A 13,750-nucleotide genomic window follows, 5' to 3' on the forward strand; every position below is an offset into this window, starting at 1 on the left:
GGCACCCTGCCCGGGATTGGTTCCTGCCTTGTGCCCTGTGTTGGCTGGGATTGGCTCCAGCAGACCCCCGTGACCCTGTGTTCGGATTCAGCGGGTTGGAAAATGGATGGATGGATGGATGATTGTGCTTTTTATTTTGAGTTCAAACTAAACAATCATTGTCTTTAGGGTAACTACAGTCAGTGGTTGATATAATAAGGTAAGAATCACCTTGTGACCTTTTGTTTATATTATACTGTTTTACAAACCACAAAGAAATCAGATTTCAGATTTTCTTTCAAAATATTAACTTGTCAAATAGATTCAAAGTTCACTGCATCACTTATATCATGCTTAATGTTATTACTTCTAAAATTAGCTAAGATTTTAGTGTTCCACAAGTTGACAAAATTCACACTGAATAGGCCTCATGGTGGACAGAGTAAAAATATGTGCTGGTAGTTGAGGGTGTCATAACACAGGGCAGAGAAAGAGTCCTCTTTTTTAACAGTGTATCAGACTGTAACCTATAAAAACATACTCAAAATGGCCTGACTGGAAGAGAATTAATGGTTCTTTTAAGGGAAAAAAAAGTCTAAACAACCAGCAGGCAAATAGGCAATGGCCAAGACACAAGAACTATAGTGACTGTTGATTTAAATCCAAGATGCTTTTGTCAAATAAACCTTAATCATCTCTTTACTTCAAGAGGTGTTCAAGAGGTAGTTTTCCATGAAGTATTTTTTTCTTGTATTTCAAAGTTTGGATGGCTTACTGAGTGCTGCTGAGGTGGTATCTATGAAAAACACTGCACAAAATGGTGGCGTCCACAGAAAAGCAGTAAACAAAATTGTGATGTAGGATCATTATAAAAATAATGATTTAAATTATTAACACTGCAAAATAATAATAAATAAGAAAAAAAGATACAGCACAAATAGTAACAAGTGTCATGATCTGAAATTTATATTAATTTTTTACAGTTTCTCCTTGACCTCTAAAAATAATTGAAACTTCATTACTGGGGTTTTAGAAGTCAAGGAATGTGGATGTTGTATTGTTTTTTGTATATGACACATTTTATGATTATGATTTTTCTCCCTCAGCACCATCTTGTTTTAATTATCTTGAGCACCCATAGTTGGGTTGCATTAATAGGCTGCCAGGTGTCATCTTCTGGAAGTCGTGTCAAATGACATTATCAACTTGTAAGCTGCAACACGAAGCATTCATCATCCAAGCTTGTGAATACAGTACATCCCCAAATTTCACAGGGGTTACGTTCCTAGAGCACCCGCGAATTGTGAAAAACCGCAAATTTTGGATGTGGTTAAAAAAATGCTTATTTTTATAGTTTAAACCCTAAATATGCCCCCAAAACACTTCGATTTAATTTAAAACTCAGCTTAATACATTACCTAAAAAAAGAATGTAAAGGTAAACCCATATACTGTACAGTACTGTACTGCTATGTCTCCCACAGTGCTAGAATGTAAAATACCGATGTTACCACTATATGTACTGTAATTCATGCAAGCACGTTTTCATTGCCAGAAGCCTTAGAAGGTGCAGGGTGTTTTGACAGCATCTTGGGGCTTTAACCCTTAAACTGCCACATAATCAAGTCATGGATGAAATCAGAGAGTCAACTGAGCTTTAACTGGCTGCACGCAAGCACACCGAGGTAAGCGCTGATGCTGGCAGGCTAGTCTAGTGCAGCGGCTCAATCCTAGGGACAGTGAGGCTGCACAGAATCGCACAGAAACACAGGAGATTGTAGAGACAGGAACTTTATTCAAACACTTCAAACAAACTCTGAACTGCGACTTTGGGGGGGGGGGGGGGTCTACTGTACAACCTTATACCAAAAAGAATCTCTGATTTTGAAGTCTTTTCTTCCATATGGCTAATGGATTTGTGTTTAATGTTTTGGATTTGACTAATTATTGTTGGTTTTTCGACATTCTCGTTACAACTCTCTACTTAGGATTTTTGTATTGTGTCCTAGGTTGTGCTACTAAATCTTGTCTTAATGGTTTTTGACCTTGGCTCTTCTTATTCTATCTCTATTCAAAAATTCTGCCTCTCTGTGAATCCAGTATAATGAGTTCCTAAAACTCTGAGGGCTTAAGAAGGTAAAGTTGTTCAACCAGGTAGTCAGGTTCCACATAGATTCAGATTAGAGAGAAATAGTGTAGATTATTGACATTTTCAGTAATTTTAAAACATTCTTTATTTAGTAGTTCTTTTCATGTACAAAACAGTTCAGTTTAGTAAGTTGTAGTAACATGTATTTCTTCCACATCTAGTTCAAAATCCATAACTGATCTGTTTTGAAGAATTCCTTGGTGGCATTGTTCTAACAAACCAGAGATTGCCTCCTTTGAAAAAGTGCTGAAGGTGTGTGTAAAAAATTATATATTGCTGGCAACTAGAGGTTACAAGCTAAGTATTTAGTGATGGGCTTTTTGGCACTATTGTGAATTTAATAATCCTGCAAGTCCAAGGATCCCCTCTGTGTCCTGCTTTTAACATTCCTTGATTTTTAACTTGCAGGTTCATACTTCTGGCTGCTTTCTAACACTGCTTGTACAGACATGAATTTCTTGATGACACTGCTATTTTCAGTGTGTTGGAGCAAATCAGCGTGTTTAATAAGTGCAATGTATTGCAAAAAGCAATTGGGTGGAAGAGAAAGAGACACAGTAACTAAGCGAGCAACACTATAAAAAAATATTTTACCTGTAACTATGCATGATACTGTCTGATGACAGATATTTCCTTAACTTACTCCTTCTGTACGATAAAGTTACCAACATGGTGCATGCAAGTTTTAAATGTAAAATTACACAGTTTTAAAATTATTGACCATGCCACTATATAATATTGAAACTTAGATTATCAGCTTTGAAATGTAATAGACCTTCATAAACTCACTGGTTTACTGCACCATCCCAATAATTATCATAGAGAGAACCATATTTCAGTGTCTAATATTGCTCAAGACATTTTAAACAACACAGTAGAAGTACTTATATGGAGAAAGTAGTAATTTCAAAAAATACCTGAGTTAAAAAAACACTGCTCGTTCTTGCTTAATAAATGTACTAATACCTACAGTACAGCAGACTTTATTTTTAATTTGTGTTCAGTAACAGCTCTTCTCTACCTTTGGCTCAGAATTGTTTAATCTAAACCTTCCTAAAAACCTTGTCAAAATAAGATTCATAAACTGTTCTACTTTAATTTTTCTCTCACTGATGGAAAAATGAAATACCGCCCCCTTAGAAAAAAATGCTCATTAAATTGTACTCAGCAAACTTATTCCATTAAATATAGTGACAGGGAATAATGAATCATGCCCATTATGACTCAAGTCTAAATATCATAATCAAGGAATTCATAACCACAAGGTCAAACTGCATGAATAGATGTGTCAAGTTGGCAAGTTATCAGTGTCAACATTGTTAAAAATTTGCACTTTGTGGGCATAAAAAAGTCATTACCGTGCAAACTTGTGCAATACGTGAAACTGTGTATTTCTCAACAAAGTCATATTCTTTTCCTTGTTCACTGAAGAAGAAATACACTCTGTCTTCCCCATGGCGCCCTCTGATTAAAACTGAGTTGATAAATGTAGGATCTACAAGTTAAATAAAGAACAAAATGATTAATTTCCCTGCAGATGGAATATTTATTGACAATACTTTTGCCAATATCATAACGTTAAAAATAATTAACAAATGCACACTCATTAACTTATAAGCCCTGAAGAGTGAATCCAAGTCCAGTTAAGCTCAGAACACGGTGTTGTCTTGTTGTGTTTGTTTAAATACTACATCAAATTAAGGTAAGAGGAAATAAAAAATCTACTAACTTCTTGAGGTGTGGGGTGGAACTGTTCAATTGATCATTAGAAATTTGTGTATGGCCTGTAATTGTGCTTGACATATATAATAATAATCATAATAAAACTTGTCATGTCATTACCTTGCAACCAGCCAAGAGCATTATCCACCTTCATTCCCATACGGTTTGGTTCACCTAGATAGCGGGAGATGGCGGGCTCACTACCCTGGAAGTTGGACACAGTGCCAGCATACAGCTCACCATCTTTAGTAAAGCAAAACAAAACAACCTATTTAATCATATTACTTACAGCATTTGTAAATGATTATTTTCTTTAGTTTCTTGTTTATATACAGTATCTAAAACATCTTTCATTCTTGGGTCTTTAATAATATGACCATTTATATTTTAGTCTTTAATTCTTATTTTTTAATATGATAAAATTATACATTTTAACACTTAAACAATATACAGCATTAAGCTTGTTTCCAACTGTTAAAATTCCCAGTTTTAGTATGTTCTTCATTGAATAGCATAATAGAAGCAATGTGCAGAACATGATTGTTATAAACAATAAATTACAACACCTTTATAAGGGGTGAATGGCAGAACAATGAAAACACTTTAGGTTGTAGAAATGTAAAAAGAGCTAAGGCTACAAACATCACTGCCATGTCAGAGTTAGCCCTTAAAATTCCAAAGTCAAATCTTACATGCAAATGTTGAAGGGATGGCTAGAGTACATAAATCTGAGGGATTTATTTCCAGGTTTAAGAGAAACACTGCTAAGTAGGCCAACTAAACAGACTTTAGGTTTTAGTGATGAAGACATATATATTCTACACAAAGCTTTGTCTAGTGAGACATTGCAGTCTTAAAAGGTGACACATAAAATAAAGACTGATATGCTATTGATAGTGCGCTCAAAACAGTGTGTTTAAAGGCCAGCTCAGAGTCTCAGCTTCAAGCTATATTTCTCCTTAATGTGACGTGGAAAACAACCAATGTTACTTTTAATTTATCACTAAAGTGTCCATTCAGCTGTGCTTCTGCACTTATGTTCACATATTTTTTAATGATAGGAAGGTTTTGATCACTGTCATAAAATTTAAATCTACAATCTGACCTGTCAACAACCAATCAGATCATTTTTCCCTGCCTGCAGTCTTGGGTCTTACCACTTGATTGGATAATCCAATGATATCCATCCATCCATTTTCCAACCCGCTGAATCCGAACACAGGGTCACGGGGGTCTGCTGGAGCCAATCCCAGCCAACACAGGGCACAAGGCAGGAACCAATCCCAGGCAGGGTGCCAACCCACCGCAGATAAACCAATGATATTATAACAATAATTCCATTCAAATAAATAGACAATTTTTTTGTTCTTTATTTCACCTTATACAATTTCTTGCATTAGGAATTTGTTAATTTTCACATACCCCTTGGGGTCAGAGCACAGGGTTAGCCATTGTACAGCACCCCTGGAGCAATTACAGGTTAAGGGTCTTGCTCAAAGGTCCAGAAGAGTAGGATCTCTTTTGGCAGTGACGGGGATTTGAACTGGCAACCTTCTGGACACCAGCACAGATCCTTAGCCTCAGAGCCACCACTCCGCCCTGTACAGTATTAAATATTAAGCAGGCATGTTTAATTAAAATTTAATAATATAGCAAACCTTATATCATGTTGGAAGGAGATAAAATGCTGCAAGGGACTTGTTTATACTAAAGTTATATTTAAGATTTAAACACGTCAAATGTTTCATGTAGTGATGGAGATGCAAGATGAATTAATTGCATCATATTACTATACTAGTTGGCAGTGTACCACTTCTTCTTCTTCTTTCGGCTGCTCCCGTTAGGGGTTGCCACAGTGGATCATCTTCTTCCATATCTTTCTGTCCTCTGCATCTTGTTCTGTTACACCCACCGCCTGCATGTCCTCTCTCACCACTTCCATAAACCTTCTCTTAGGCCTTCCTCTTTTCCTCTTGCTTGGCAGCTCTGTCCTTAATATCCTTCTCCCAATAAACTCAGCTTTCCTCCTCTGCACATGTCCAAACCAATGCAATCTCGCCTCTCTGACTTTGTCTGCCAACCGTCCAACTTGAACTGACACTCTAATGTACTAATTTCTAATCCTATCCATCCTCGTCACACCCAGTGCAAATCTTAGCATTTTTAACAATGCTACCTCCAGCTCTGCATCCTGCTTTCTGGTCAGTGCCACCGTCTCCAACCGATATAACATAGCTGGTCTCACTACCGTCCTGTAGACCCTCCATTTCACTCTTGCTGATAGCCGTCTGTCACAAATTACTCCTGTCACTCTTCTCCACCCATTCCACCCTGCCTGCACTCTCTTTTTCACCTCTCTTCCACAATCCCCATTATTCTGTACTGTTGATACCAAGTATTTAAACTCATTCACCTTCACCAACTCTACTTCTTGCATCCTCACCATTCCACTGACCTCCCTCTCATTTACACACATGTATTCTGTCTTGCTCCTACTGACCTTCATTCCTCTCCTCTCTAGAGCATATCTCCACCTCTCCAGGGTCTCCTCAACCTGTTCCCTACTATCTCTACAGATCACAATGTCATCAGCAAACATCATAGTCCATGGGGACTCCTGTCTAATCTCGTCTGTCAACCTGTCCAACACCATTGTAAATAAGAAAGGGCTCAGAGCTGATCCCTGATGTTGGCAGTGTACCACTGAGTAACAATATTATAGTCACCTGCCACATACCAGAAAAAAAGCTGCCATCATCCCTTCAGTATACAGTATATTAAATTATTTTTGGAAGTACTCATTTTGTTTTTGATCATCACAGAATGATACTCAAATCCAAAACTGCTCAATAATATTTATTGCTAAAATTACAATGATCATTAATTATGGATGTTTCATACAGGGTGGAGGCTAATTCCAAAGAAGTCAATAAGATGATGGTTAATAAGATGATTGACTTGAATAACGTCAAGTGCAAAAATAAACTGTATGGGTAAGAGAGTCTGGTTGGATCTATGCCTAAGAAGTGTTTTCTGCACTTTGACTGTGGTTGTGAAAATAATATCTACTTTCCAGCTCAATCTTAATTAGTTAAGCATGAGCTGTTCTATAGACATTGATATGATTGGGAAATTAGTCTTCTATCTCCAATATTGTTTAATCACCTCAATATTATCTAAAAGAATTAGCTTTGTAAAGAGAGATATCTTTTTCATTTATTTATTTTTCACAGATTATATGAAACCGGGTCGTGGGGTTAGCAGTGAGCCCCATATGTCCCTTTCCCCAGCCAGACTTACCAACTCATGCGGTTGGATCCCAATGTGTTCCAAAGCCATTTGGGAGGTATAATCCTTCCTGAGAGCCCTGGGTGTTCTGCGGGATCTCCTCACTGCTAGTCATGCCCATAAAACATCCACAGGAAGGCATCTGGGAGGCATCCATTTCAGATGCCTGAAATACCTGAATTGGCTTCTCTTGATGAGGAGGGTCAGGATGGTCTGGGCCTCTCCAGGATGTCTGAGCTTCTCACCCCGTCTCTAAGGGAAAGCCCAGCAACGTTGCAGAGAAAGCTCATTTTGGCCGCTTTTACCCTGCTGATGTTTTTACCGAGTATGTGGACACAGCTCTCAATGTGATTATGCAGGGCTCCCAGCCCAGTACTCTCCCAGAATCCTCCATTGAATCCCTCAAGGAACACGGTCATATGCCTTGTCTAAGTCTACAAAGCACATGTAGACTGACTGGGTATATTCCCATGCCCCTCCAGAATCCTAATGAGGGTAAAGTGGTGGTCCACTGTTCCACGGCCTAGATGGAATACACATTCTTCCTCCTGGATCTGAGGTTCCACAACTGGGAGGTGTCTCCTTTCTAGTATCCTGGTATAAGGATTTCCAGGGAGGCTGAAGTGTGTGATGCCTCGATAACTGGAGCACACCCTCCATTCCCCCTTTTAAAAAAGGGGACCATCATCCCGGTCTGCCACTCAAGAGGCACAGCGCCCGATGTCCACACAACCACACAATATTGAAAAGATGTGTCAACCATGACAGTCCAACAATGTCCAAAGCCTTCAGCATTTCTGGGTGGATCTCATCCATCCCTGGAGCCTTGCCATCTCAGAGTTGTTTAACTACCTCAGTGACCTCCATCAGGGAACTGGGCATTGATCCTTCATTAGCTTCTGGCTCTGCCTTCTCCACAGAGGGTGCATCCGTTGGGTCCAGGAGCTCCTCATAGTGTTCCTTCCACTGCCAGATTACATCCTCAGTTCAGGTCAGCACTTCTCCACTCTTACTGAGAGCAGCCTGGGTGAGGTGACTATTTTGTAGATGCAGTTAATGATTCAGAATGTTGTTGCCCAACCCACATTTGGTCATTAAAAATTTTAACCTTGGATTAAACATTTATATCACTGTCCTAAAGAATCAGGATATACAAGTAATATAAAGTTGGGTGTTTTTGTCCTTAGATTGTAGTATTAAATAATACTATAGTCACGCTCTCTCTCTGGAGTATTTGCCACTGTTACTGAGTCACAAATATTTTAGTATTAAGATAAGGAATTTGGAGGAAGGCTCACATTCAAAATTTTTCACTTATCATGTATTACAGGTACTGGAAATTTTTCTATATATTTTGTTTTGGGCTAAAAACTTAGTACATGAATATTGTTCCTTGTGAACACTGTTTCTTTTACATCTAAAATCTGAACATTTTGTTTTCATCACTTCAGCTACATTTAACAATCTAGGCGTCACAGACACACAGCTTTTGAAAAATTATACAAAGAGAGGTATTCTTCTGGGGACATAAACTAAATTCTTCTAACTTTTATAATGCACCCATCTGTCACTGGAAGGGAGAATAAGTATAATTAAAATTAATATTTTTCCAATGATTCCATACACCTTTTAAAGTAAAGACATTTACACAATTAGAGTCAAAATTCAATTTGTTTGAAAAAAGAAATTGTGCTGTTTTGAAAATGCTTATCTAATTGTTCTCACTTTATCTACTGTCGACACATTGATACTAAACAGTAGGTTTGTGAGATACACCATATTTGACATTAATTACAAGTCTTTCTGAAATCTAAAATACGCAATTGTTTCATCCATTTTTATCGAACACGCATGGCCAAGTAATTAAATTCCAATGTAAAGTAGTGCAGACACCAAACTTGAAGAAAAAAATAACATTTTCACAAAATGTTACTGCAAAATCATATCTACAGTATATAAAGAAAACATGGCAGCTTAAATAATGCAGAAAGGATAACAACATTTTTATACTTTCATAGCACATGCAAAATTTACAAAGAGCTTTTCTTAATTATACTGCCATGTTTTAGAAAGCTATGCGATTTTAAAAGCAAAAGGTAAATTTGTATGCTGATATGTATAAATACAGTATTTACAGACATCACTACATGGACCACAGCAAGCACTGAATCAAAAGGTTGAAAGATCTAAAATAGAATGATGAGATAAACTATCATGTTTTACACTGCTGCAGTAAATCAAACAGGGAGCCGAACTCCATGGGAAACTAATATCATAGTAACACAATATCCTCTCAGTAATACACCCCAAAACAAAAGAGTATTGAGTACATAACACATGCTTTTCTGAAGATCCTATTGGAAAATTAATATTTTCATTGCTTTCTATATGAGTTCATATAAAGGTAACATTAAGGAACAAGTGCAGTGATACATCTGTGCTTATTTGATTCAATTGTTTAATTCACAGTACCCTGCGTGGGTTTCCTCCAGGTGCTCCGGTTTCCTCCCACAGTCCAAAGACATGCAGGTTAGGTGCATTGGCGATCCTAAATTGTCCCTAGTGTGTGCTTAGTGTGTGGGTGTGTGTGTTTTTACTGCAGTGGGTTGGCGCCCTGCCTGGGATTTTTTCCTGCCTTGTGCCCTGTGCTGGCTGGGATTGGCTCCAGCAGACCCCCTTGACCCTGTGTTAGGATATATAGCGGGTTGGAAAATGGTATGACATGACCCTATTATACATTAAAGAGAGTCACTGGCAGCATCCTTTATACAAAGCATACAGTACTTATCCTCTTGCAAAATAATTAGTTTGTATGCACTTTAAGCCAACGTTCATGTGTGAATTCATGTGTGAATTATTACTTACTCATAACTGCCATTTGGCAACAACAAGAACAATACTATGTGAATCTGATTTTTGTTTTCTTATACGGTATATAGAAGATGAAGTGTTTGCCATTGGCTAATAATCCATTTATTGATAATCTGAGCCAAACCCTACTAAACAGTCTTCCTTAAAGTGGATATTCTCAATACTCTACTAATACTTGCCAGATAGCTTCTCTTAGAATTCCTTAATAAGCAGTAGTAACATAATCTTATAAGTACATTTTTAAACAGGAAATGAGGATACATTATATTGTAATCAGTGAAAAACCAGGGCAAATACAGCACAGTACTCATTATCAGACCAGTTGGAGACTGTGGTCAATGCTCTGCTCTGCTGTTGAATGTTGTTTATATTTCAATAGAGTATCTATATTTCCAATTATGCTATGTGGCATCTGATATTGCTGTTTTCTAATGGTTTATAGACTCTTTACACTGTTTAAAAATACAGTAAATAAAATCATTTCATTAGGATCAACCCAGACATTTTACACTCTACAGTATTAGCTTGAATTTTTACTTTTCACTGCCAGCACAGGTTTAACTGTTTTAAATTCTGATTCTTATTTTTTTCTCTTCTTTTTGTGTAAGGTGGGGTTGAACAGTCACTGAGAGACAATAATGCATAATCAGGGTCAAATGCATAGTATGACACTGCCCTTTAAATCCACTCAATAAAAAGATGAAAACTTACCCACAATAATAGCAGTGTGTCTCTGGTATGGATCAAAGGGGCAGCGACCTTTACCATCATCTATTGCCATGTCGATGCTGTTTGAATGAAATCTGGAATCCTATAGGAATACAGTAAGGCAATGATTAAGTTCAAATAGAATATATTAATAGCACACAAAAATCTGCAAATGCTCATGAAATTATCCTTAAAGGTTTGGGAGCTTTATCCAGATGCCACTCAGTACTTCTGCACTTAGCATGTATTTGTTATAGATTTCACTTTTAACTTTAATGGGTGCAACCATACTAGTTTTCAAAATATTATTATGCCTGAATCTCCAGATTGTTTAAAAAATGTTATTCAAGAAAGCTGCTATACTTCCCACAGAAGAAGGGAAGAATAATCAATAATTTGACTTTTTCAATTTAAGATCAGAGACTGATAAAACTGCCCATTTTTAAATAACACATTTTTACTTCGACTTTGTAACTTTGCTAAAAAAGTTCACCACCAAGTGGTACAGAAAATGTTCATGCTTCAAGTGCGCAGTAAGGGTTAGGGTTAAGGTTAGTTTGCACTGCACAGTTGTTTAAAACCTTATGAATGAAACACATACTTAAAAGACACAGTTTCAAGTAAAGCTTGTTATGTGAAAATTCACTGCTGTAATGCCAGAGTTGATCCATTCTCAATTACTGATTAGCTTCTACAAAGTTTAATATTGCCTTCATCCATTTACATTCATTAGAAATCTAATTTTTAACTTTAGTTAAAACCTAGGTATTCCTTAGTGCCTACTTGTTACTGATACAAAAAAGAAAATTGCCAAATCAGATGACATCATAAACAGATTTCTTACATTATTTACTGAAATTGTTTAACATAACTAATAATTTAATACAATTTACAATTGGATTATCATATTGTTGAGTTCCTTCATTAAATTATTTGTCATTCAAGAAAACTTATAGCACTGTTTTATACTGAATATAATGCAGATGTACAGTGAGTAATAAAGAAAATTCTCTTACAACATAGGCACACATGGGACTAAAGGCGTAGGTGCCACAAACATATAGAGATGTCTCATTTAAAGGCAGGAGAACCCGAATATAATTAAAGCAGTCTGTCTGTAAGAAAGAAACAAATATACATTATGTGACTGAAGAAACATTACAAAAACTGTAAAAAAAAAGTTTTATAATTCAGATTTATAACAGTTAGCCATTTCAGTCACAATTGTTTAAATAAATAACACCAGAATGAAAAATATGTTGGACAGGAACAGCAATCTGAGCCTAAGGAAAACATTGGTAATTGCAGATGGCCTCTTTTAAAAGTTTACACACCCAGTTTTACAAACTGATACTTGAGAACAGATTGTCTTCAAGATGACTTCATTAAAGCAAATCATATGATGAAAAGCGTGGTTATGCAAGGTCAGCTTTACTCATTAGCAAAATAAAAGATCAAATAAGTCAAAAGTGATGCAAATAGAATATCTGATTGATATGATCCTAATTAAGAATGTCATAGGTTATTTTGTAAAAGTTATTCTTTATAGCATTTTAAACTGAAAACAAAGCTAATATTGTTTGATGATTAGAGATGCACTATAGTACATTAAAAATTACTTAATTGTGGTACACAATACACTTTATTAATCCCCAAGTTAAACATGTTTTTGAACTAATACCTTTCAATACTTATTATTATCTTTCATTTATGGATATTTTTAGAACTTACCATGCTGTTTTTTCCTTTCATAACACATTCTTGCTTTTTAATTGGTGAAGCTTCCCAGGAGATCTGAAAATGAGTTGAGCAGATATTAATTTTAGCATTAGCCAATGCAGGAGAAACTTGACTAGTACTAAGCTTCAGGTTCAAGTGTTACTATTTAATGATCCACATTTAGAATTCATCCACTAACTTTCTTTTTTGTTACCCAGAAAACGGTCAACCTCTAGACCCCAAAGAGCCAAAAATGAGCTATGAATTGTTGAAAGCAGCAAGTAAGCTGCAAGTTCTCATACTGCAGATTTTAGCTAATAACAGAAAAATGAGGTTTAAAGAGCAGCATTAACTGCTGTGATCCATGCTGCTCGCCAACCGCCTATTTAAAAATAGAATTTGAGTAATTTAAGGATTTTCGCTGTAAGTCATAATTAAGGTTTTCAATGCTATTTTGACATTTATCTGTTTCAGAATGTAGATTAACATGCATAACAACTGGTATTGTTGCTGCTCCACAACATTTGCTACTTGATTTGGGGTTTCTGCTGTGTGAAGTGTTATTTTTTCAGCATATTTAAGTGAATTTCGTCAGGAATTGGGTCGCCACAAGCAATCAGAAATATATGTTTTTATTTAGACTAAGGACAAACATGCCCAACATGTCTAAGTGTGGGTGTTTATGACAGTGCCATGTGATTGATGTGTATCCTTTCCAGGGTTACATTCTGCCTTCTTCTGCGAATCACTAAATTTACTACAGAACTTATTATCCTTTATTTTAAAGTGTGTATCTCCTGGCTGAACTCAGATCAATGTATAACCCAAGTATCTGTGCCATTATGGGTTGACTTTAAATATTTGCCTTATTTTTATTTCTGTACCTAAACTGTTTCTGGAAACTCAACACATGCTAACATGACATTTAATGTTAGTTCACACTGAAAGATTGGTACAGTAAAATGGATAATGTTACTTCAAATCAAATGATTTTCTTTCCTTCCTGAAACTATTGTCTTCTGTCACAGTCATCTAATGGCATTCAAAAGACTTAAATGGTCCTATGATTTCATCTCAATTGCTAAAGTTTTTACTTCCAAGGGTTTAAATGTTAAAATTTGCACCAAAAAGTATTTTGGTACAGCATTCATGGTAGCCATATGCTGGAAAAATGTTTTTATTTTACTTATATTTTTAAATTAACATTTTTCTACTACCTTCAATTGATTGTTTCTTTAATTAATAAGTTAACTAATTAGGTAATGAAAGGGGACACAAAATATTTTCAAGCTGTTATGTGAAACAAACCCATGAG

The 13,750-nt window shown here is 36.2% G+C and overlaps 2 protein-coding genes across 5 annotated transcripts in view; one reads left to right on the forward strand and one right to left on the reverse strand.

The window, feature by feature from the left end:
* The window catches only part of sv2a (synaptic vesicle glycoprotein 2A), an 885,655-nt gene that overhangs the window by 857,982 nt on the left and 13,923 nt on the right, over positions 1–13,750 (forward strand). The gene's annotated exons all lie outside the window — the stretch shown is intronic.
* The window catches only part of sema4ab (sema domain, immunoglobulin domain (Ig), transmembrane domain (TM) and short cytoplasmic domain, (semaphorin) 4Ab), a 135,478-nt gene that overhangs the window by 33,513 nt on the left and 88,215 nt on the right, over positions 1–13,750 (reverse strand). For all 4 annotated transcript variants that reach the window (XM_028794023.2, XM_028794021.2, XM_028794020.2 and 1 more), the window contains 5 exons: positions 12,448–12,510; positions 11,733–11,831; positions 10,720–10,819; positions 3,970–4,092; positions 3,486–3,622 (listed from right to left, as the gene is read on the reverse strand). In XM_028794023.2, the coding sequence (XP_028649856.2) occupies positions 3,486–3,622; positions 3,970–4,092; positions 10,720–10,819; positions 11,733–11,831; positions 12,448–12,510 (522 nt within the window). The remainder of the gene's footprint in view (positions 1–3,485; positions 3,623–3,969; positions 4,093–10,719; positions 10,820–11,732; positions 11,832–12,447; positions 12,511–13,750) is intronic.

This window comes from Erpetoichthys calabaricus, chromosome 2 (assembly GCF_900747795.2).
Source record: "Erpetoichthys calabaricus chromosome 2, fErpCal1.3, whole genome shotgun sequence".
Taxonomy (NCBI): domain Eukaryota; kingdom Metazoa; phylum Chordata; class Cladistia; order Polypteriformes; family Polypteridae; genus Erpetoichthys; species Erpetoichthys calabaricus.